The sequence below is a fragment of the Suillus bovinus genome (assembly GCF_016758785.1).
Source record: "Suillus bovinus strain UH-Sbo-P2 chromosome Unknown EDB93scaffold_86, whole genome shotgun sequence".
NCBI classification, from domain to species: domain Eukaryota; kingdom Fungi; phylum Basidiomycota; class Agaricomycetes; order Boletales; family Suillaceae; genus Suillus; species Suillus bovinus.
Window position 1 is genome coordinate 1 of NW_024542142.1, and position 22,905 is coordinate 22,905.

The following is a 22,905-nucleotide window of genomic DNA, read 5'->3' on the forward strand; positions in this document are numbered from 1 at the left end:
TCGTTGCATCCGTTGTATGAAATTAATGTAGGACATTTTACCTAGATACACTTCCTGTAATAATGTCCTGGTTCATCCCGTTTACTATCCCCATGCCAGCGTAAAGTAATTGATTCATGATTCTTATGATAATTAACTCCGTGATCATTTTTTTACTAAATCTACATCCTGCGTCGACGTCTATGATGCGAATCATCAATCCACAAACTTTTTAATGTAATCAAATTAAGTACCTTATATATACGAGTACTGCAAGGCCGCTGTCGGACGAACAGCTGAACGATGGGGTAGTTAAAATGTTCTTTGGATGTTTCATGATAATCTCGTTGAGAACGTGACTCAGACCCCACATTAGGGCAACTTCGGTTATTTTAATTGCTTACATAAGTATCAAACTTTGCCCCTGCAAACGCGGCAGCCTCAACACTTCGGCTCACTCGCGAACTTCAACTCCCGAGTTGCACCTCTGCAAGATACATATGATATTCCTCGCTCAGTTTTTGTCTCTCCATGGGAGCGTCCATGATGGCACTAGCGACCTCGTTTCGACCAGAGAGCAATATACATCTTAATCAATACAGCAATATCGACAAACAAGCGGTGCTGTCGTGGTCCTGGATGATCGATTTGTTATATCACTACTGCATATAGTGGAGCGACCATTCACCGAAAGTATAATATCGCCAACGTTTACTTGCGTTGTCGACGGTCGTTCGGCAGTAATCTTTACCTGGGATCTGAACTACCACCAGGCACCACTACCACCAAAACATAGAATTTGTCAATCTAACTATATGGTAAGTACCGTGGGCCATATCAAGGAAATACCACTTGCACGTGCAGAGGCTATCCAGTTAGGATTCACCACCCGAAGCTAGCTCATCTGTTCATCATTGGCCAGAGTCCACTGCCCCAGCGTTTAAATCATAAGTAAATGTCCACTCTATGATGGCAAGCATAATTCACGTGGTTGCATTGATCTGCCTCCCTTTTGTCGCGGTAGTCTTAGGGACCGCTGGCAAATATTTGTTCTCGCTCTTGCGTCGTGATTGTCATCATTATTCAGAGATGAGTCTTCTCATTACCATGGGGTCAGCATATTTTCATGATTTAGGGATAACTCTTCTGAATCCTGATCATCATAGGGTCATGTCATGTAGAACTTGCGCAAATTTTGGTCCTGACTGAAAACGCATCATGCATATCTGTTCCTGGCGAAGCATTCTACACCATAATGAACGTTTTAACTCAGCTATAAAAGACAGCCATTGTATCGGATGGACACTCAGCGGATCCCCTGTTTCTTTCGCGTCAAATGGCCATCAAGTTTTTGTATTCCTTTGTCGCTGCTGTTGTTAGCACCACAACAGTCCTCGTTCATGCCAAGACGTCTGCGCCGCTCCGGTTCGCAGGTGTCAATATTGCAGGCTTTGGTGAGTGCTATACTATCACCGTTACTTGTCATGTCTATATTTTTGTTTCACAGACTTCGGTTGTGGCACAGATGGCACTTGCGTTGCTTCAGGCGCTGTTCCCCCCATTCACCAACTATCCGGTTTGATTTACCTCGGAGAACTCTCTCACAACTCTAACATACCCCCTAGGTATTGATGGCTTGGGCCAAATGCAGCACTTTGTCAAGGACGGCTACAATGTGTTCCGTCTCCCTGTTGGCTGGCAGTACCTCACCAATGACAAGATGACCGGTGTCTTGGATAAGACCCAGTTTGCGAAATATAACATGCTGGTGTCCGACTGCCTGAGCACTGGCGCTTACTGTGAGATCGATATCCACAATTACGCCAGGTACAATGGACAGGTTAGTGACCGTGCTTCTGTCATTCCAAACCGTGCTTAATCCGACAATAGATCATCGGTCAAGGGGGTCCAAGCAACAAAATATTTGCTGAGCTCTGGTCTAACATTGCCTCGCACTGGAAGAACGAGACGAGAGTCATCTTTGGGGTGTATGTGATGGCCGCTGCAACTAGAAATTGATGAAACTTACTGATAACTAGTATGAACGAACCTCATGATATCCCGGCGAGTATCTCGAAATTTTTTAAAGGGTTCATACTGAGATTGCTGAACCAGAACATCACCGCTTGGGCTGCGTCAGGTATGATATCTCTCGATGGATTTTTCTGTTTTCACCTCTGACAATATGGTTTCACCATCACAGTTCAGGTATGTGGGTTCTTGTCCACAGGCTTCGGATGATACTGATGTTTCTGGGGAACTAGAGTGCAGTTACAGCCATTCGGTCAGTATGTTTGACTATTTCTGCAGGGTGTCTCAATTAAAAATCATGTATTCGGTCTTCAGGGAAGCTGGCGCTAAAACTCAGATAATTCTCCTTCCCGGAACAGACTGGGCTTCTGCGAAGACTTTTGTTTCCAGTGGTTCCGCTAAAGCCCTTAGCAGGGTGCATAACCCTGATGGCACATACACTAACCTTGTTATGGACGTCCACGAGTACCTCGACTCCGACGGCTCGTCAGTACAATCTTTGCCTTGCCTATGCCTATGCTAATATTACTCAGTGGCACCAACGCTGAATGCGTGACCAACGACATTGAGGATGCATGGGCCCCTCTGACCACCTGGCTCCGTGCAAATGGTCGCCATGCTCTTAATACGGAGACTGGTGGTGGGAACGTAAACTCTTGTGTCAGCTACATGTCACAACAGATTAGATATCAGGCCGCTCAATCTGATGGTACGTTTTTCATACGTTATTGTGCCCTGATACAAATCGACATGTGTCATCTGTAGTTATCCTGGGTTACATTGGGTGGGCGGCTGGCTCCTTCGCCACAAATTATGTGCTTTCTCAGGTGCCTTCCTACAGCGGCAATCATTGGAACGACACGCTCTTGGTCTTGAAGGCCATGTCGCCCAAAACTAATAAGCTTGTTGCAACTGTAGCATGACATCGAAGTAGAGCATTTAACCTAGACACTTTCTGTAATAATGACCGGGCTTGAGAACGTCTGGAACGTCATCCCGTTTACTATCCCCATGTCAGTGTGAAGTGATTAATTAATAGTTCCATATGCTCATTGTTCAACGTTCGACATTCAGCTTCCAGTATTCTCTTCGCATCCTGCGTCTGTGATATGCATCATCAACCAAGTCACATATTCTCAATGTGATCAATGTAACACATCGACTGCAGGCATGGAACACTCGAACGACTGGATGTTGGACACAAAGCATCAAGGGCCAGATACCTGGGGCGACCATGTCTGACCTCCATCCGCCTGTTGCACTTGGCGTTTTTTTCTTCCATTATCAGGTGAGATAGTGTCAAAAACATGCAAAAGCAAGCTGCGAGACTGATTCTTGCATGATTAAATAGAGATATCATCATTAACTTTGGCTCTTCCGCCGCTCACTTTTATTGATAGAACGCATGACGAACAAGACCATCATTGTTATAAACCTGTTGTTTCGCACGGCATCCTCATGGACGACTGGCCGACAATCATCCTATTCACATCTCCTTGGAGCATCCACACCGTCTTCGACGTGCGAGTCCTTCGCGATGCGTGAAAAGTAGGCACCTGTGCGTGGAAAACCCTGACAAGGTCAGAGCTTGACAACTTCAATGCAGATGTGTAAAGGCAGCAGGTAGCAGGCGAAGTCATTGGCAAACTTCGTAAAAAGCATTCATATGCACTGGCAGGTCCGTCACGAAAGCGCAAGAACACGGCTAGGGAAGACAACCAAACAAGGTCCAGGCAGCGGAGGCGTGCTCAGAAAGGTAACCTAAGGGCCGTGAGACCATTGAAGATAGTGAACAGGAGCAGTCTACTGCTCATGACGAAGACTAGCAAGTAGATTAGTGTATGGTCTAGTGTTTAGACCTTCCCCCAACGAGTTACTCATTACTAAAAATGTATGTTCTCACCTCTATGCTGCAATCTACTGATTTTGAAGGGAAAAAGCGGGCTGTTAAATGGTCGAAGTGAGAACGGGCTGCTCGTCGTCGGGCACAGCGAGCTCGATATGCGCAGTAAAGTTGTTGCTGGCGAATGGTAGCATTATTATGCAATAGATAGTACTAGTGGAACCCACCAAAAGTTCATGCGGCATTACGATGTCAAGGGTCCGTGCGCAGTACCGGGGGAATTTACAACGAGCCCCCATGTGGAGTCAGAAGCAAAACTCCATGGGACTAGTACTATAATGGCCGACCGAATCAAAAGACAACCACGAGGTTAATGATGTTCGACCCTAGAATCTTAGTCAGCGCATAATATGGTCATTGACCGTGCTCAAGCTTACTGTCCACTATGACGCAAAGCATAAACCTATAGACTTGCATGATATTCCGACGTGATTGCGCTGTTCTACTTATCTTCCATTCAAGCAGTCTTGGGGACTGCTGGCAAATACTATCTCTCTTGATACGCTGTGATCTCATTACCATGGGGTCAGTATATTTGACTCTTCTCGTCACCATAGGGCCTCATGGGATCAACTCAGTATCTTCGTGATCAGATCCCGTCACCACAGGGTCAGCTCAGTGGCATAGTTTCATGCAGAACTCGCACGAACTTCGGTCACGGTTGAGAGTACATCATGTGTGTTTGTTCCTAGCACTGGTAAAGCTTTCTACACACCTGAAGCTTTGACCCATACATAAGGACAGCCATACTATCAGATGAAACCTCAGCAGATTCCCTATTCTTTTCACGTAAAATGGCCATCAAGTCTTTTTATTTTTTTGTCGCTGCCACAACGATCCTCATCAACGCCCAGACATCCAAGTCTACACCGCTCCAGTTCGCCGGTGTCAATATTGCAGGTTTTGGTGGGTGCTATAGTACTACTACAATTATTAGTCATGACCAGAGTCCTGTTCCATAGACTTTGGCTGTGGCACAGATGGCACTTGCGTGGCTTCCAACGCTGTTCCCCCTATTTACCAATTATCCGGTATAATCTATTTTGGAGAACTCTCTCACAACTCTAACATACTATTTAGGTATTGATGGCTTGGGCCAAATGCAACATTTTGTCAATGACGGCTACAATGTGTTCCGTCTTCCTGTTGGCTGGCAATACCTCACTAATGACCAGATGACTGGCGTCTTGGATGAGACTCAGTTTTCCAAATATAACATGCTGGTGTCCGACTGTCTGAGCACTGGCGCTTACTGTGAGATTGATATACACAATTACGCTAGGTACAATGGGCAGGTTAGCAACCGTGCTTCTGACACTGCCAACGATACTCAATCCGATGATAGGTTATTGGTCAAGGCGGTCCAAGCAACGAAATATTTGCGGAGCTCTGGTCTAACATTGCCTCGCACTGGAAGGACGAGACGAGAGTCATCTTTGGGATGTATGTGATGGCCGTTGCAGGTCGAGATTGCTGACTTATTGATAATCAGTATGAACGAACCTCATGATATCCCGGTTAGTGTCTCAAAAAATCCTTAAGGGGTCATGCTGAGATCGCTGAATCTAGAATCTCGCCGCTTGGGCAGAGTCCGGTATGAATTTCTTGATGGATGTTTTCTGTTTTCACCTCTGACACAATCCGCTTTCACGATTACAGTCCAGGTATGTGGTTCTTGTCCACAAGCTTCAGATGATACTGATGTTTCTGGGGAACTAGAGTGCAGTTACAGCCATTCGGTCAGTATGTTCTACTATTTCTGCAGGGTGTGTCAATTAAAAATCATGTATTCGGTCTTCAGGGAAGCTGGCGCTACAACTCAGATCATTCTCCTCCCCGGAACAGACTGGGCTTCTGCGAAGACTTTTGTTTCCAGTGGTTCCGCTGAAGCCCTTAGCACGGTGCATAACCCTGACGGCACATACACTAACCTTGTTATGGACGTCCACAAGTACCTCGACAATGATGGCTCGTTAGTACAATAGTTCCCTTGCCTATACATCCGCTGATATCACTTAGTGGCAGCAACGCTGAGTGCGTGACCAACGGCATTGACGACACATGGTCCCCTCTGACCACCTGGCTCCATGCAAACGGTCGACAGGCCCTCAACTCGGAGACTGGTGGTGGGAACGTAAACTCTTGTGTCGGCTACATATCGCAACAAATTAGTTACCAGGCTGCTCATTCTGATGGTACGTTTTTCATACGTTATTGTGCCCTGATACAAATCGACGTGTGTCATCTGTAGCTATCCTCGGTTACATTGGGTGGGCGGCTGGCTCCTTCGCCACAAACTATGTGCTTTCTCAGGTGCCTTCCTACAGCGGCAATCACTGGAACGACACGCTCTTGGTCTTGAAGTCCATGTCGCCCAAAACTAATAAGTTCGTTGCAACCGTGGTATGAGATTGGCACGGAGTATTTTACCCAGACACACTTCAAATTTCCATAATAATGACTGGGTTTTAGGAACGTCTGGGACGTCATCTCGTTTACTATCCCTATGCTAGTGCGAAGTTACGAGTTTCGTTGATTCATGACTACTGGCACTTTTCCTTCAAGGAGGGCTTATCCCGGCTCCATTTTTTTTTTCGTACAAGCCCATATAGCATACATGTACAAAAATCACAGTACTAGGTAGGAAATCGGAATGGATCATGCCACTGACGCAGCCTGAGTGCAACCGCGTCTCAACACATTCAGAATTATATGTTTGCAGCACAGCTAAACTTTGGTCGCTGAGTCAGTAACCTTGACCGCTGAACCTGTCCCTTTGCCTTCCATATATTGCATGGTTTCAGCTTTGCGAAGACCCATAAGTGAGACGTCAAAACCATGCGCTTCGAGGTATTCACGGAACTACGTTGTAAGGTATGTAAATGCCGTGGGTAACGGGAGGGATAGCTGCGCACCTTGGCGTCCTCTTCCCTCATCCCATCGTGGTCCAAGGGTGTCACAAGAAAGTATACAATGATTGCGCTTAGGATGCCAAGACCGCTGGCAACCCAGAAGGGGCCAGTGTTCCCTTTAGTTGAGCCTGAGCCACCAAAATCTGTGATCATGACCGGAAACACTAGACAGACAAAGAATCAACTCAGTTCACCCGCCATACAAGGACTATATGACACGTACACCAAGTTCCAACAAATGCGCCGATTTTTCCAGCAGCAGCTGCAACACCGTAATACTGGCCACGCACAGCAGTAGGTCCAGACTTTGCAGCCACTACACCAACGCAGTTTCCGGGACCTAGGCAAAAAGAGTTTAAAAGACGGAGGGATTGCGCAACCCCACGCACCAAACTCGCCGAAGCTTAGGAAGATGCCGTACACCACCTAATGAACCACTCAGCATCAACGACCCTTGTGTGAGAAATACCTACAGCAAAAGCGGCAACGTGTTGTGACAGCTGGGTATAAAAACCACTCATGATAAATCCAATGACTGCTTGGACGAGAAGGCCAGTGATCTAAAATGGGATTAAAAAAAAGCACTCCACATCTGCTTATTACCATTCACCATGGTGACCTTTGGACCCATACGATCAACAACGAAGGCACCTATAATGGTGCCTGCAGACAGAATGTGAGCTCTGAAATTTCGTCATGGTCTAATAGACTAACCTGGCATGTAGAACAGGCTGTGAAACTACGTTAACAGGAGCATGATCCACGAACGGGTGAAAGCCTACTTGATCACAGCGGACCAACCAAGGACGACGGCGAGGGATGAACTGCCGCCAGTAATGCTGCCAAGACGGTCAAGTTCTACTCACATCAAGAAACAAAAGAAATCAATACGTGTCGGTGATTGTGGATGAATAAAGTCCGAACTATAGGAAAAATCAGTGATAATGTATCCCGTAAGTGCCTGACAATATACTGGGTATCTGGAGGTATGTGAGCGACTAGTCAGAGTGCATGGAAGCGGTTGTCGACATACGTGACGAAGTCATAGATGAACCATACCAGCGAGATGCCAAGCAGGCCACGCCAGTATCTTTTAATGACTAGTCCGTATGGGATACGGACATGCTTCATTGAATCGCGCTTATAGCGATTAGGTTCCTCCATGTGTAGCCGCCAAAAGAAGACACCAGCAGCAGGAACTACACCAAGCCCAACCGAGAGACGCCAGACAGCACGAAGGTGGTTGTCCCCGAATCTGACAAGCAACAGTTGGACATGAATTACAAGATGTGGAAGTGAATGGCAGCACGGACATCCAGTAAAGTACCAATGGTACGCACGCTCCAATAACGAAACCAAAATCGATCATAGTGGCTGGGCAGCGCGTTTTAGAATAATGGTGATAAAGACGTTTCGTCACATCAGCTCACTCGTCGCAAGCACGAGCCATTGGTGTTGCGAGTTCTTAGCAATGCCCTCTTCCTCCGATTGTTCAGATGCGGACACAGAACCACAAGGGTATTCAGCGCCAACGCCAATCCCAAGAAAAAAGCTGTGTAAGAGATGATGAGCGGCAGAGATGATCTTGGACCGGCACGTGTACTTACCGACATGCGATAAGCATAGCGAGCATACCATTAAGGTTGTGGTTAACACCAGACGACGCAGATGAGAGACCAGAAAATACTGCAATGATCCCAGTTGCGGACATCTGTTCCAAAAGCATGACTTGTGGGTTGATCGATCGAATTGATATCTACTTACCATACCGAATTTGCGCCCAGCTTTGTCGGAGAGGTAGCCAAAGGTAAACATACCCACCACGATGCCTGGGACGATTTAATTGCTCATCAACAAAGGTGACTCAGGTACGTACCTGCGAAGGCGACACTAGAGAGTGTGGTGCTGTAGTTCGTAGTGATGCCGCCAGAACCAGTACCGTATATGCGTTTTAGAACTGTAATTGTCATTGAACCTTGAGTAAATTTCGTGAAAAACAACGCTCACGGGTATTCACTGCAAAACAATCGAATTTGGGTCAAAGAAAGCTCATTAAGTTAATGCATCACCCACCAGAACCAATGACATTGTTGGCATAACCTGAGAACAATTATCAAATACATGTTTGAACGGAGATGTTGTATTTGCTTGCCATCAGAAAAGAGAGCTGTTCCACACCTGTGATAGAGGATTCGAGCATTGCGATTAGTTCGAAGAAGAAAACCGAACGCAAGATAACAAACGCAAAGATGAGAGAAACACTACTTAGGGTGACCTTCTTAGCCATGGGTGTTGCTGCAGTGGTAGAGGACGTCGATGGTCACAGTCAAGGCAAGTTTGTGCTCTTCTGGCGCCTAATACAGATCCTTATAATCACCGCTTAGTGGAACGAGGTCACGGCGTGTACCACGAGCTCATGGTAGCCTGTTATTCGGATCTTATTCGTTTACTTCGAACCTTGTCTGGAAATCAGAGGTACGAACAGGGATAGAATTAATGATAGGTAAGGAGTCTCGGTCAGGCTCCGAGTCTGGGAATAGAACTGAGATTAACGAAGCATGAACCTGACTGTAGTATGTACATCATGTATGGAGGCAACTGTCACGCGTCACACAAACTCGGTTGCGCACTGGCACGTGCCCTGGCATCAAAACGGTACAAAAAATCGGCACGGGGGGTGCCAGGAGCAAGTACAAGTCAACTCAACAGTCTCAACTGATATCAGACTTGTTGCAGCTCATTGCATTGTGATATATTAAGTAGCGCCTGTGCAACTTGACATATGGGCGCCAGTATGTTGACAGTTGGCCTGTCACGATGGTAAGCTGCGGCCTGGTTGCTTATCTACCGAATGTGAACCCAGACTCCACTGGATATTGTCGACAACTATGTTGTATCCTTCAGGATGGTATTATTAGTTTGTATGTGTCTTGTACTTTAGTCTGAATGCTACCGAGTATGGTACATAGCATGAGGAAGAGCATCGGAAAACAAGGAAACATCAGTCTGCACCGCTCGGGAGCTGAAGCTGGGTATCGTATGCAATACAAGCGTATAGCATGGGAGAAATGCATCGAAAAACAGGAAACTTGGCTCGAGCATCATCTACTTTGCTGTCAAGTCCTTCGCTGTAGGCTGTCGGTAAGCTTCGACCTCCAGGTTCAAAACCAGGCGAGGGACTTACACAAGCGATTTTCAAGAATGAACTCCAAAATCTTCTTCCTCAGTTCCTCTTTGTCGTAGCCTCGATGAGAAATCTCTTTCGCTTCTTTCTCTACTGCAATAACCGTCGGAGATTTCAGGTAGTAGGCCACGGCAGACTCGACATCCTCCAACTTCTTCGAGCTATTCGGGAGAAAGGCGGAGTATTCGAGGACGACAATAGTAGCTACTTCCTGTCATCAAGACTGCAACTGGTCATGCGGTGAGAAACTGACCAAGGCCAGTCTGGATGATTCTGTTCATAGCAGATGTGTGCAGTGATCCCTTCGCAACCTGTTGCACACTCTTACAGTGCGGAGAATCAGTGCGAGGGGAAATCAACCTACCAAAGGCTGAAGGACGTGAATAATAGCATCTCGCTCGATTTCGGCCTAGCATAGGTTGAAAATGTGAGGATCGGAATCAACTCCACAGATAAAATTGCTTGCCTCCTGCGAGAGGGATGTCAGAATCATATAAATTGACATTCGACTAATAACAAAGACCCACATTCTATTTAGTTGACATGACGGTTGTGAATAAGTGCCGTATCAATGCTTAGGTAACTCACAAACTGTCAGGGGTTGAAACCAGATGAGTGTCGCTATGTATTGGTGAAGATATGATATTCATGGACGTACGAGCTAAATAAGAGTGTTTATCAGTGGAATATTATCATATCGGAGATGATTCACACACATTCTGCGAACACGTGATGAACACAAGGGATTATGCGGTTAAAATCCTTAGCGACTGAAACATACTCACATTCTATAAAATGAAGGAACCAGTCAAAATGGTTTCCACATTTAATGCTTCCAGTTATGAGGGGACTCACGTTCTGCACAGGGCAAGAAAATATGCAAGATGAATGAACATGGGAAATAAGCTATCGAGGGAGATACTCAACGAACTACGCATTATATGAGTCATGGTGATTCGACTCCATCTGATAGAATAGAAAATGCTTACATCAGGCTATACCAAAATGAGTGAACACCATTATACTGTTCAGTATCATTTCAATACAAGATACGATCAAGACACCCACCACCTGCCAAAAAAACGCAAGACCAGTCGACATGGGTTGCAAACAGAAAAACATGAAGGGACTTACCTCCTGTCAACAGATGAGCAGCAAAGATGGTCGGTATGAGTTGACGATGATAAATTATCAAAGGTACGTACTTTCTGTCAACAAGTGAGCAGCAACGACCGTTAGCATGGGTGGGTTGAGGACGAGAAACCATCAAAAGCACGTACTTGCTATCAGCAGGTGAGCACCAGTAAGGCATCAGGATCACGGAGATGAGTCAAGGATGAGATACAATAAAGGCACTTACGTCCTGTCAACAGGTGAGCAGCAGCGAGGCATGGGGATCATCAGCATGGGTCAAGGACTGGAAGCCATCATAACCACTTACGTGCTGTGAGTGGGGGAGCAGCAGCAAGGCGCGGGGATCATGAGCACGAGTTGAGGACCAGAATCCATCAAGGCACTTACCGACTGTCAACAGGCGAGCAGCAGCAAGACATGGGGATTATGAGCATGGGTCAGAGATTAGAAACCATCAAAGCACTTACTTTCTGTCGACAGGCGAGCAGCAGCGAGGCATGAGGATTATGGGCATGCGGCGAGGACTCATCGAGGCACTTACATACTGTCAACAGGTAGGGAGTGACGAGCCATGAGGATCATAAGCATAGGTCAAGGACTAGAAACCATCAAGGAACTTACACGCTGTCAACAGGCGACCAGCAGCGAGGCATGGGGATGATGAGCATGGGTCGAAGACTAGAAAACACCGAGGCACATACAGTCCTGTCAACAGGCGAGGAGCAGCGAGGCATGGGAATGATGAGCATGAGTCGAGGACTAGAAACCATCGAGGCACTTACACACTGTCAACAGGCGGACAGCAGCGAGGCATGGGGATAATGAGCATGGGTCAGACTAGAAACCGTCAAGGCACTTACTGACTGTCAACAGGTGAGTAGCAGGGAGGCATGGGGATCGTCAGCATGGGTTGAGGACTAGAAACCATCAAGGTACTTACATGCTGTCAATAGGCGAGCAACAGGGAGGTATGGGGATCATCAGCATTGGTCGAGAACTAGAAACCATCAAGGCACTTACTCGCTGTCAACAGGTGAGTAGCAGGGAGGCATAGGGATGATGAGCATGGGTCGAGGAATAGAAGCTATAAGGTATTCACCCGCTGTAAACAGACAAGGAGCAACGAGGCATGGAGATGATGAGTAAGGGTAGTTAAGGACTAGAAACTATTAAGACACTTACCCACTATCAACGGGTGAGCAGCAGTGAGGCATAAGAATCATGAGCATGGGTCGAGGACTAGAAACCATCAAGGCACTTACCTCCTGTCAACAGTGCGAGGAGCAGCGAAGCGTGGGAATGATGAGAATGAGCCGATGGCTATAAACTATCAAGGCACTTACCGTCTGTCAACAGCCGAGCAGCAGCGACGGAATGATGAACAAGGGTTGACGACTAAAAATCATCAAGGCACTTACATACTGTCAACAGGCGGACAGCAGCGAGGCATAGGGATCGTGAGCATGGGTCGGGACTGAAGATCATCAATGCACTTACCCACTGTGAATAGGCGGGCAGCAACGAGGCATGGGGATCATCAGCATAGGTGGAGGACTGGAAACCACTAGTATATTTACCCGCTGTCAACAGGCGAGCAGCAGCAAGGCATAGGGATCGTGAGCATGAGTCGAGCAGTAGAAAGCATCAAGGCACTTACCCACTGTCAAACAGGCGAGCATCCGCAAGGCATCAGCATCGTCCGTGCTGTTCGAGCTTCGTAAACCACAATCTTACCAGCTGTTATAGGAAGACAACTATAATCAAGGGAAATATATCAGAGTGTTTATAGTTTCAGCACTTCATATTTACCATCGTGAGCACCAGTACCAGGACATTGTCAGATTAGATCAATCTTCGTCTTACTTTGATATGTGCAAACCACCTAGCAATGTCATACTGATAAACTTCATAATCGATTCGAAGCGACCCGAATGGCTGATGTGCGCGATCAACAAGTGTTCTAGATGATGTTGGAATAAACATATGTGACTTGCAAATCTGCGACTCACGTGATGGCACACTTGATACAAAGCTCCAGATTTGATTGTTGTGTCGACAACAAACACAAGCGCAATTCTTCGTCATCCAGTGCGAGAGTGGTGCTTTCCAGTAGAGTGTTGCAATTTGTATTTGGTTCGTTCATGTCTAGGATGGTTGCTAATATATCAACTTTGACATGACACAGTCAACCTGAATCACTTACTCTCCAGCCGTACATGCGACTTAGGACGCGCACGGTTTTCAGGCTTGCATAACTTATTCAAAACGCCCGTGTTCGTGAACAGTTCTTCGGCGCGCTGTGCAATCTTCCTTGAGCGTTCTTCTACCGATAAGCCTTTAAGTTGCTTCTTGATTTCTCCATATGCAACTGGATACAGAGCGTCGAACTTGGTGAACACTGCAACCACGGGAACTGAAGATCGATCATTTAGTCTGAGCACGGCAAGTGTCAACGAAGCTGTAGGCTCACCGCGCCCAGTGTCGCACTGCAAGAAGAACTTCTCCTCTGACTGTTGGAATAATCGATTCCGGTCGCTCATCGGGATACAATACCTGATTGCAATCAACAAGCGCAAAACGTCAGAAGGGTGTTACTTACCATATAGCATGAATTCGTTCCTCTAATTTCTTTGCGTGTGTGCGTTCTGAGACAAATTTCATCATGACCTCGAATTCCTTTTCAGAGCCCGCTTCGAAACCACACGAGTCATGAAAGACGAAATTGGGATTGCTTTTGAAGACCATTTGGTTCGTGATATCGTGATTTCCACGCTGAGCATATACATCAGCGGATGTATTCCCACAGGGCAAATGATGCACTACCTTGATCGAGGATTTCACGATATCAGCATCGAGCTACACATATTTGATCAACGATCGACGAGTACATAACACAAATGATCACCCGCACCTTTTTTCCTTTGATATCGTAAATTTCTGGCTCATCCGTGGTGTTACAGACCTTCTGAAGGATGGTTGTTTTGCCTGCGTTTCTTCTCCCCATGGTAAGAACTCGAAAACGCCCAATTCTTTCTCGGAGGTCTTGGGCATCGATAGTTGCCATTGGGAGACCTTGATGTGCCTCTTGAAGTAGAGATGGTTTGATTAGTCGTGAAGGCTATCCTGTGGTACAGAACAAGGTCGTGGCGAGATAGCGAAGAACACGAAGGAAGGACTCCATGACCTATGACACAACAGCCACACACGGCGCCTATCTCTTATCTATCTCCCTGCATCAGACAACTAATCATACCCTCGCACAGACACGAGGTTGCCACTGTTCAATCGTTCGATAAAAGCACAAGGATTACATAACAAACGATGCCGAACAATGAAAATAGAGATATGAACTATAATGAATGATCAGACTACGACGGAAATGACAGAATTTCGCTCTTCCCTACCCGTTTGGATGAAAAGCAGTGACATCGGAAATCTCTGTACATGGAGGTGAGCTTGATCTTCCGAGGTCTTCCGGAAGATTCGTCCTTGAGACGTGTGCGAGAGCAAACAAGAGCATGTACAAGATATGAGACACCTTCTAGAATGAGTGACATCTCATAATGCTCGACAGGGTCTGAACGAAGGGGAGACAGCAATGACTCCCGTGCATGTTGGCTGATGTAGTGGGCCGCGGGAGCTCGTGTATTCATAGATAGCGTGGGGCAGGTTTAGTACACGTCTGTGGATGAGTCCGACTGTCCATCATACTTTATAACTTAGCGCATATATTGTAGTGTGAAAGAAAACGTACCGGTCATTATACACGTAGATTCGGTGGGCTGGTGTCCATCTTGATTATGATAAATCCGCCCCAAATGCTGAATCACGAGCAGGACGGACAAACCTCCAGAGTTGCCGCTTTTGTGCACCCACCGCCCTCCTTCGACTCCCTGGTGCCTACTGCGATGAGTTAGTCCTGCTCCTTCTCGGATCACAGAAAACTCCCTAGTAATAATGAGATCATATAGTTGTTGACGGTCGTGAGGTAAGTGATGAATGACCCTGCACCTCGAACGTACAAAATTACATGCATTGGCAAGAATGCTATAAGTATAACAACTCACGGTGGGCGTCGAAGACTCGATATTTTGAAATATATGCGTGACTGTATGGCTTGGATCGAGCCATTTGAAAAACTTTGACAGAATTGCGGGACATGGCGTTGAATGCTGGGTGATCATTTCTGCTGCTCTCTTCCAGTGTCGAAATCCTCGTGCCAGTGGCCTATATCATCTACAACGACATGGTCGATGAACCGGACGAAGCTAGATATTGATGAGTCGGACGCCATGAATGAGAGGACCCGAGGAATAAGACATCGAATGTGCGAGTGGGCTGTGTCACCTCGCATTTACCATGTAACCACGGGCACCATGGTATGAGTATATATTCGAGACGTGGAATTTGCGCCGAGATTTTGCACAATTGATAAAAAAAATCATTGCCCGATAATCGCCCGTATGCAGATTGGTCCTTGAAAGTTTACAGACCGTGTCACAGTCACGGTTATGATGACGGTCCGGCTGAACTGTAAACGTTTGTTTGCTATTATTTAATTCTAAAGGCTTTGTACAACCTTTCCGAGTCAGGGAGTCCTTCACTGCCACAAGGAAGAACAACCATATGATATAATCGCTCTTGCCTCCACGCGCAATTCAAAAGTATTTGTCCCATTCTGTTTTTACGAACAACACTCCCGGTGGAGTTTGAAACCTACCCAATATTACGAACGACCATGGCAATTAATCCCGCCAATGTACCCGCCACCGCCTATTGCAGAACTCTAAGAACACGTGATTGCTCAAGCTCAAACCTTGGGTCAGACATAAGTAAACGCAAGCATGTACATCATGATATACTTATACACATAGTAAGCAAGGTACGCTTGTAGAAATCATAATTATTGACCACTGTCATGTATGCAGGCCGCATCGTCTACCACTCTTCGTCTGCTTTCAAATCCACGGGTCCAATCCGCGCCCTCAGGCCCCGAACTTCTTCAGCCTTGATAGAATGATCCTCGATCAATTTAACGATCTTCTCAAGCGCATCATCCTCTCCTCTACGAATGGCAGACACGCAGTGAGATTGGATTGCTAAGTGGATTTGGTTTTTGTAAGTTCCCTCATAAGCTTTGATGGCAATTTTGATGACATGACGAGAAATAGGCCCTGTTGGCACTAGCAGGAACAAGATCTGCATGACACATGTTAAATCCACGATATACGTCATAATTCTCTGCGAGACAATATTTCTAGATCGGTCACCTCATAAACTACGTTTCAGATGGAGACAATATGCATTCACTTACGCATCTTTATAGGCATCACGAGCCCATTCAACCAAGGCCACCACTGCGGCAATTGGTGGCAACACGCCAGCCAACAATGTCAAAACCGCTGTGATTGTCGCGAGGCTGAATTCGCTGCTAAAGCTTCTGTAAATTGAAATGTCTCGGAGTACGACAACCAATGACTTACAAAGCCTGTGCTGTGTGTGGAAGGTCTGCCTTGTCCATCAGTTCGTCGTCCTCCAAGTTGTCTAAATCTTTTGGCGTCGGTTCGTCGTCGGCCTTGTCTAGATGATTTAGTATCAGTCCTTTGAACTGGTCACTGGCCAAGTACTTCGCAGAAACATGTCAGCACCCAGTGACTAAAATTCAATATGCATCTTACACGGTAAGGGTCATTGAAGTTCCAAACGTCAATGATGTCCTTGTGAATCACAGACAAGCATTCCAACATGGTAAAGCCTATGAAGTTCACGCTCGCAACGAGACCTCTCCAATATCCTAGAAATTCGGAAGTCAACAAGGCGCCGAAGACGATGACAAGACTAACTTTTCTTGCCGATACTGTGGAGAATAAAAGTGTGAAATTAAGGCGTTACCAAATTAACAGTGGTCGTACGCAATTGATGCCTTAACTTTAAGACCAATATCCGCACCCTGGGCTATCATCATGACCAATGCTGCTTCTGAGGCGACAAATGTTTCGACGTTCGTGGTTGTAAGATCGATCAGTTGTCTTACGGTGCTCTCGTGCTCTTCCTCCGCTATAATGGTGTGTCAGCATCGGAAACAAGAGAAGTAAAACCCCCCATTACTAGAAACCGTTGTGTGCAGGATGTTACTCCCGGCTACTTCCTTAAGCGGCTGGATACACAGTTCATCCAATTTGTTAACTTTAAGCGATTCGAGCGCGGCTTCATCATAGTCGTCTGATTTACTGGCGTCGTACTCCAATTTGTCGACAAGAGCATCATACTTAGTAAAGACAACGATGATTGGAACTAGATTTAAAATATGAGGTTATGAGAGAACGAAATGGAAACGTTGCGCACTATCCCCTAGTATTTCCTTCCTCAATTTGAGGAATTCCTCTACTCCATTCTCGAGCAACGCTTCATTGGAAAGAGGTATCGAGATGCAAAGCCTTCCAGAAGTGTTAATATGGCAGAGCGATAGCGGAAATCAGTAGAAAGTCGTACCAGACCGCGTGGACTTGGTCCTTCAGTGGCATGCTGCGTCGGCTGTTAATGAAGTCTTTTGCCATCGCAAGATTTTTGCTACTGCCAGCTTCAAACCCCAGACTATCGTGGACGACAAATCGTTCATTTTCTGGCGCAGTGTATTCCTTATGGATATCCGCTTCACCACGCTCGTATTCAGCGGCATGCTGTAAAAGACAGGTGAACGTCAGCAACTGTCCCCGCGTGCAACTAATTCATTGACTCAACTACTTCTTTTACTTTGAATGCCTGGTGAATCAGTGTTGACTTTCCGACGCCGGTCTACGAAGTGGATGCGTGAGACATCTATACTTGAAGACAATGACAGAAACAGACATTCCCTATTACCAGTAGCCGGAATCTCGGGCAAATCTTTAGAATATCACTGCTAGTCGACTGCAGCTGTCTGAAATAAACAATCATGGTCGATATGTTCAGTTTTCTTCCGCAATAAGAGACTAATATACTGACGATGTTGTAGTAATGATGACTGCCATATTCCGCTTAGACGTGCTATACTCTACGGTGTCAAGTTATAAATTTGATGAGATACAGCTGGAGGCGAATTGATTCACCTCGTTGTCCGTTGGGATCCACTGTTTGGGCCAAAATATCTTTTCTGTTTAATGAAAAGTTCGTGGTGGTCTTCCGCGGAAGGACGCCCATAATAGTATGGTAACAGTGTACAGACAAGGAAACCTGCTCAGTGGTCACGGTACTGTGTTACGATGTTCTGAAACGAGTTTCTACAAAAATAAATGAGGCTCACATGGCGGGATCGAACTTTGCACTGAGGTTTTTGTCTTGTTCCGAACTGTGGTGGATTTTCTGTAGCTGTGAATCAAGCTTCAACTCGGCAGAATCGATCTTCTTCTTTGAAGCATCATCAAGGCGGAAGGCAATACCTAGGAAGAAGAATATGTCCAAGGGGTGGATTACATGGTAAGCTGGAAATTCTTACTGGAAATGTGGAGAGGATCAGAGGAAGCGACAACGGTAGGAGTATCTTCTGACATTTTCCTCTAAGTTAATGGAAGTAAGGGTAAGGAGGAAGTGGATGGCAGGGGCAAAACGAGTAATAACTCTAGGATGCGAACATCATATATCAGCGCCGGCCGGGCTGCTTGATACATGCAAGTTGCAGGAGATCCGCATGAAGCGCTGAAGTGACTGTTCGTTCAGATGGCACAGCCTGGGTTCTGATGCTACTAACCTACCTTGGAAAGCTTCTATCTTTTAATTTAGTCATCATTTCGGCACCTTCCTTTTGACGACTTCGCCGCACCTCCTGGGCCACTGTCTCGCCATTCTGTATGCTGGTTAAATTCTGCCGGTGGATACGGGTCAGTCACTGTTCAGTGTTGGAAACCGAAAGGTCCATCTAGAGACGACGAATGCCGAAGGCAAGGTACGAGGAGGGGAGGAACAAAAAATGTCTGGAGTCTGAACTCTGGAATGCTCTAGTCAGGTCCAGATCTGCTTTCTATTGGAAACTTGCATGCTGGTTCGTTCAGATGCGCACAGGATTCTGATTTGACCTAGCTTGGAATGCTTCCATCTGTCACCTCAGGCTATATCCGCAATTTTCTTTTTCAAGTTGGCGCTTCAGTCCTACTGACAACTTTGCCGCACTTAGATTGTTTCAATTTTAGTCATGATCGAGCTCCACTGTCTCGCCACTCGCCATTCCATGATTAAATTCTACCAAGTCAGGTCACATGCGTGCGCTTCTTTGAACCTTACTATTGAAAGTATTACTAACTTGCGACACCACATGTCTACATCGAGGCTGACATGCGGCTTCAGGGTTAGGAGATGACAGCTCCGCGCCTGCTCACTTTAGCGCGTGAACGCTCGAGAGATAAGACCAGCATATTCTCCGCAGTCTACCCTTGTCGTACTAACGCCCGCCAGTAAATACAAATAGTGAATAGGATGCATATTGTGATACACCCCAAAGTAACATCCAACGATGCGCTTGATACTTTTCTGCGTCCTCCTTGGAGTGATCCAAGCTGCACCTACAACAAATACAACAAACACTACTACTGACGGCAGTTTTCAAGCCCCATCATTCACAACCAGAAGCATGTGGACCATCGTCTCCAGCTCCGTTCTCACTCTTTTTGCATGCGTTTATAGTGCCATACACCCCAATATCCCGAGTCCTAAGGGCAGAGGCTACCCTTATATCTTATGGCGACAACTTGGCACGATGATGTTGGCACTAATCGCTCCGGAACTGATCGTCATATGGGCTATGCGCCAGTGGTTCAGCGCTCAAGAAGTTACAAAACAGTTTGAACATTTCAAGAAATCAGGGTATCCCAAGGTTTATTCAGAGTCTGAAGGTGAGTTGTTCTTTTGGAAACTCAGCATCTCACAACTCATTATATACGTCGTTAGAAAAGGTGCCTGTTAAAGCACTCGGAACTGGACATCCCTTCCTTCAATTCTTTTTCCTCTGGCAGAAGGCTACAGGTCGCCTCTATCGCCTGTTTGTTGCAGGTTTTCTTTCTGTGCTGGCGTCTCTTTGGCATTCCCTCTGTGCTCCCGTGAGGTGGGTTGCAAGATGGATTAGGTCAGAGCAATTCGAGCCTGACCCAGAAGGTAAGCCCGATTCGCGCTCACCTTAACATTAGCTCATGTGCATCTTTAGAATTTACATGGACTCAGACGCACAGCTTCTTTGCGCTGATGGGTGGTTTCATGCTTTATGTGAATGGGAAGCCCTATTGTGTACTACAGCCTGAGCACATTCGCAAACTCATACGTCAAAAGTGTATCGATGCCCCTACCCTAACGGCAGACGAGATCAACGACAGGAGCAAAGGCAATGCGATATCGAAAGGATTAGTCATCCTTCAGGTGGCCTGGTTTGTTGTGCAACTCATCACCCGCGCCATCTATCGTCTCGAAATCACCCAGCTCGAAGTGGGAACACTCGCTTTTGCGGTTCTCAATTTCCTCACTTACGCTGTATGGTGGTACAAGCCTCTCAACGTGGAATGTCCACATCCAGTGCACTGGAAGTTGACCGAGTCAGAGCTAAAGGACTACATTGAGTATGTATGCGTCTCAACAATTATACCGCTATTGATTATGTCTGCCTTAGTGTCAGTGACACAAACGAATTCGCTCAGTTTCGGTTCTTGCCTCGAGTCCTTCGCCCAATTATAGAACTGATAGGCTGGGCTGGCATTCCTACATCTCGAAAGCTCCAAGTTCCGACGTTTGATGGTAGCATCAAACTCAATGTCTCGGACAGGATGGTTCTTCAGCAAGCCGCATTGCATATGGCGACCATATTTGGTGGCATCCATTGTATGGCTTGGTTTTTTGCGTTCACCACGTATCAGGAACAGATGCTATGGCGCATAAGTGCCGTCGCTATAACTTGCACTCCCTGGCTTTGTCTGAGTGCCTACTTAGTTCGGGAAATAATCAATTCAGTACGGCACATACCCGACTCAGCAAAGCATGTCATCTGGGGTGTGATTTGTTCTGCATTTGCCATATTGTACATCACAGCTCGTGCTGTTCTCTTGGTACTTATGTTCACCACTTTACGCAATCTTCCTCCTGACGCTTACAAGGCGGTGTCATGGGTTACTTTGGTGCCGCACTTATAGTTCTTTATTGGGGAGCTCGTTACATTCGCGACGTTTCCTGTCATCTTGGTTTTCGGTCTGGTATCTTACTGCGGTCTCCCGTACTTTCATGTACACGACTTACTCCCCACTGAAGCTGCGTGCTGTCCCGACGAGCACCAACAATGTTGTTAGCTGTTGTGCCCGTCCGCTTCAGCATTGAAGCATCCCGAGCCAGTTCTCAAATTCTCACGATTGAAAATAAGAATGAAACAGTGATCATTTGTCGAGCATAAGGGCAACACCAAACAGAACGCGATATGATGAGATCCGAAAAACGTGTGTTAAAATCCGGCATAATATCGGGCGCTCAGTAGTCGAAGATGGAGTGCCAAGTATAGAATATAGCATGGAGAAGAGCATCAGAAACAACGAAACACCAGTCTATTACGCCGCTCGGAAGTTGAAGCTAGCGTGCTATCGTACACTACACGAGCGCATAGCACGGGAGAATGCATCGAGAAATCGTAAACTTGGCTCGAGCATCATCTACTTCTCTGCCAAGTCCTTTGCTGCAGGCCGTTGGTAAACTTTAACTTCCAAATTCACAACGAGACAAGGGACGCACACAAGCAATTCTCGAGGATGAATTCAATGATCTTCGTCGCCAGTTCCTCTTTCTTGTAGCCTTGACGATAAATCTCTTCCGCTCCTTTCTTTACTGCGACAGCCGTCAGAGCTTTCAGATAGTATTCCACAGGTAGACCCTCGCACAGACACGAACGATGAATACGTTGATAGAGTTATGAACCATAATGAATAGTCAGGATGCGATGGAGATGACAGAATTTTGCTCCTCCCTACCCGTTTGGCTGATAAGAAGTGACATCGGAAATATGAAGGTGAGCTCAGTCTTCCGAGGTCTTCCAGAAGGTTGATCCTTGAGACGTCGGAGAGCAAACAAGAGCGTGTACAAGATGTGAAACACCCTCTGTAATGGGCGATATCCCATAATGCTCGACAGTATCTGTACATTTGTCCCCCGGGAGATGGAGGTTCTGGTTTAAACTAAGGGGCAACAGGGAAGTAGGCGCCGTGTGTGTTGGCTGAACTCGAACGTTGACCACGCTCGTTGGTAGTGAGGGAAAGGGGCCGCAGGAGCTTGTGCATTACACATAGCTTGTGGCAGGCTTGGTGCACGGCCGCGAATGAGTCCGACTGTCCAATATACTTTATAAGTAAATTGGCTTGTATATTGTCAAGTATCAAAGAAGACGTACCAGTCAACATATACGTAGATTCGGAGGGCCGGCATGTCTTACTGGATTGTGACAAAATCCTCCCCAAGAAGCGTTGAACTTTGATTGATGAGAACATGGGCAAATTTCTCGTAGCCTCATGAGTCGCAGGTGGCATCTGGTTCCGTGCGCCACCGTTTAACTGGGTCCTCTTTCGACTCTTCCCGCCCTGATGAGTGATGTTGCTTAGGCTGACTCCTTCTCGGTTCATAACAGGCCCCCTGAAATACCTCGACAGTATTCAGATCACCGTATTAAGATCGTATCAGCGTCAACGGTTGTGATGTAATTGGTTAAGGACATAACCCTGAACCCATGCTGGGTGCATGGTATGGGCGAGGTCATCTCTGCTATTCTTGAG

The 22,905-nt window shown here is 46.5% G+C and overlaps 6 protein-coding genes across 6 annotated transcripts; 3 read left to right on the forward strand and 3 right to left on the reverse strand.

Annotated features, from left to right (window-relative positions):
• The first annotated feature begins 944 nt into the window (after positions 1-944).
• On the forward strand, positions 945-2,865 carry EDB93DRAFT_896112 (glycoside hydrolase family 5 protein). Its single transcript, XM_041457861.1, has 10 exons — positions 945-1,433; positions 1,487-1,555; positions 1,605-1,819; positions 1,870-1,967; positions 2,019-2,043; positions 2,095-2,119; positions 2,183-2,187; positions 2,244-2,263; positions 2,326-2,496; positions 2,544-2,865. The coding sequence occupies exons 1-10, from the start codon at positions 1,316-1,318 to the stop codon at positions 2,773-2,775; spliced, it is 978 nt and encodes a 325-aa protein (XP_041302835.1). The 5' UTR covers positions 945-1,315; the 3' UTR covers positions 2,776-2,865.
• Positions 2,866-4,598: 1,733 nt separating this feature from the next.
• EDB93DRAFT_896049 (glycoside hydrolase family 5 protein) lies at positions 4,599-6,472 on the forward strand. The gene is made up of 11 exons (XM_041457860.1): positions 4,599-4,819; positions 4,876-4,944; positions 4,994-5,208; positions 5,259-5,356; positions 5,406-5,430; positions 5,483-5,507; positions 5,573-5,577; positions 5,633-5,652; positions 5,715-5,885; positions 5,933-6,108; positions 6,165-6,472. The coding sequence occupies exons 1-11, from the start codon at positions 4,708-4,710 to the stop codon at positions 6,320-6,322; spliced, it is 1,074 nt and encodes a 357-aa protein (XP_041302836.1). The 5' UTR covers positions 4,599-4,707; the 3' UTR covers positions 6,323-6,472.
• On the reverse strand, positions 6,191-9,406 carry EDB93DRAFT_1212768 (major facilitator superfamily domain-containing protein). Its single transcript, XM_041451056.1, has 18 exons — positions 9,309-9,406; positions 9,069-9,249; positions 8,978-9,003; positions 8,899-8,925; positions 8,702-8,800; positions 8,590-8,654; positions 8,433-8,536; positions 8,256-8,377; positions 8,139-8,199; positions 7,859-8,080; positions 7,799-7,805; positions 7,717-7,748; positions 7,608-7,664; positions 7,540-7,556; positions 7,436-7,488; positions 7,299-7,385; positions 7,050-7,251; positions 6,191-6,974 (listed from the first exon to the last, which is right to left on the reverse strand). Exons 2-18 carry the CDS (start codon positions 9,110-9,112, stop codon positions 6,622-6,624), a joined length of 1,578 nt encoding a protein of 525 aa, XP_041302837.1. The 5' UTR covers positions 9,113-9,249; positions 9,309-9,406; the 3' UTR covers positions 6,191-6,621.
• Positions 9,407-12,937: 3,531 nt separating this feature from the next.
• EDB93DRAFT_896569 (uncharacterized protein) lies at positions 12,938-14,315 on the reverse strand. The gene is made up of 7 exons (XM_041457863.1): positions 14,055-14,315; positions 13,967-13,999; positions 13,743-13,915; positions 13,614-13,696; positions 13,347-13,556; positions 13,153-13,288; positions 12,938-13,103 (listed from the first exon to the last, which is right to left on the reverse strand). Exons 1-7 carry the CDS (start codon positions 14,205-14,207, stop codon positions 12,986-12,988), a joined length of 906 nt encoding a protein of 301 aa, XP_041302838.1. The 5' UTR covers positions 14,208-14,315; the 3' UTR covers positions 12,938-12,985.
• Positions 14,316-15,726: 1,411 nt separating this feature from the next.
• On the reverse strand, positions 15,727-18,827 carry EDB93DRAFT_1331612 (uncharacterized protein). The gene is made up of 15 exons (XM_041455218.1): positions 18,618-18,827; positions 18,426-18,561; positions 18,232-18,374; positions 18,128-18,176; positions 17,993-18,062; positions 17,885-17,938; positions 17,636-17,823; positions 17,489-17,580; positions 17,252-17,437; positions 17,056-17,200; positions 16,987-17,000; positions 16,822-16,937; positions 16,627-16,769; positions 16,458-16,580; positions 15,727-16,400 (listed from the first exon to the last, which is right to left on the reverse strand). Exons 1-15 carry the CDS (start codon positions 18,670-18,672, stop codon positions 16,082-16,084), a joined length of 1,833 nt encoding a protein of 610 aa, XP_041302839.1. The 5' UTR covers positions 18,673-18,827; the 3' UTR covers positions 15,727-16,081.
• An 801-nt stretch (positions 18,828-19,628) lies between these two features.
• Positions 19,629-21,288, forward strand: EDB93DRAFT_1255111 (uncharacterized protein; the record flags this gene model as incomplete). The annotated part of the gene is made up of 4 exons (XM_041453729.1): positions 19,629-20,007; positions 20,063-20,266; positions 20,316-20,721; positions 20,772-21,288. The coding sequence occupies 4 exons, from the start codon at positions 19,629-19,631 to the stop codon at positions 21,286-21,288; spliced, it is 1,506 nt and encodes a 501-aa protein (XP_041302840.1).
• Positions 21,289-22,905: the final 1,617 nt, after the last annotated feature.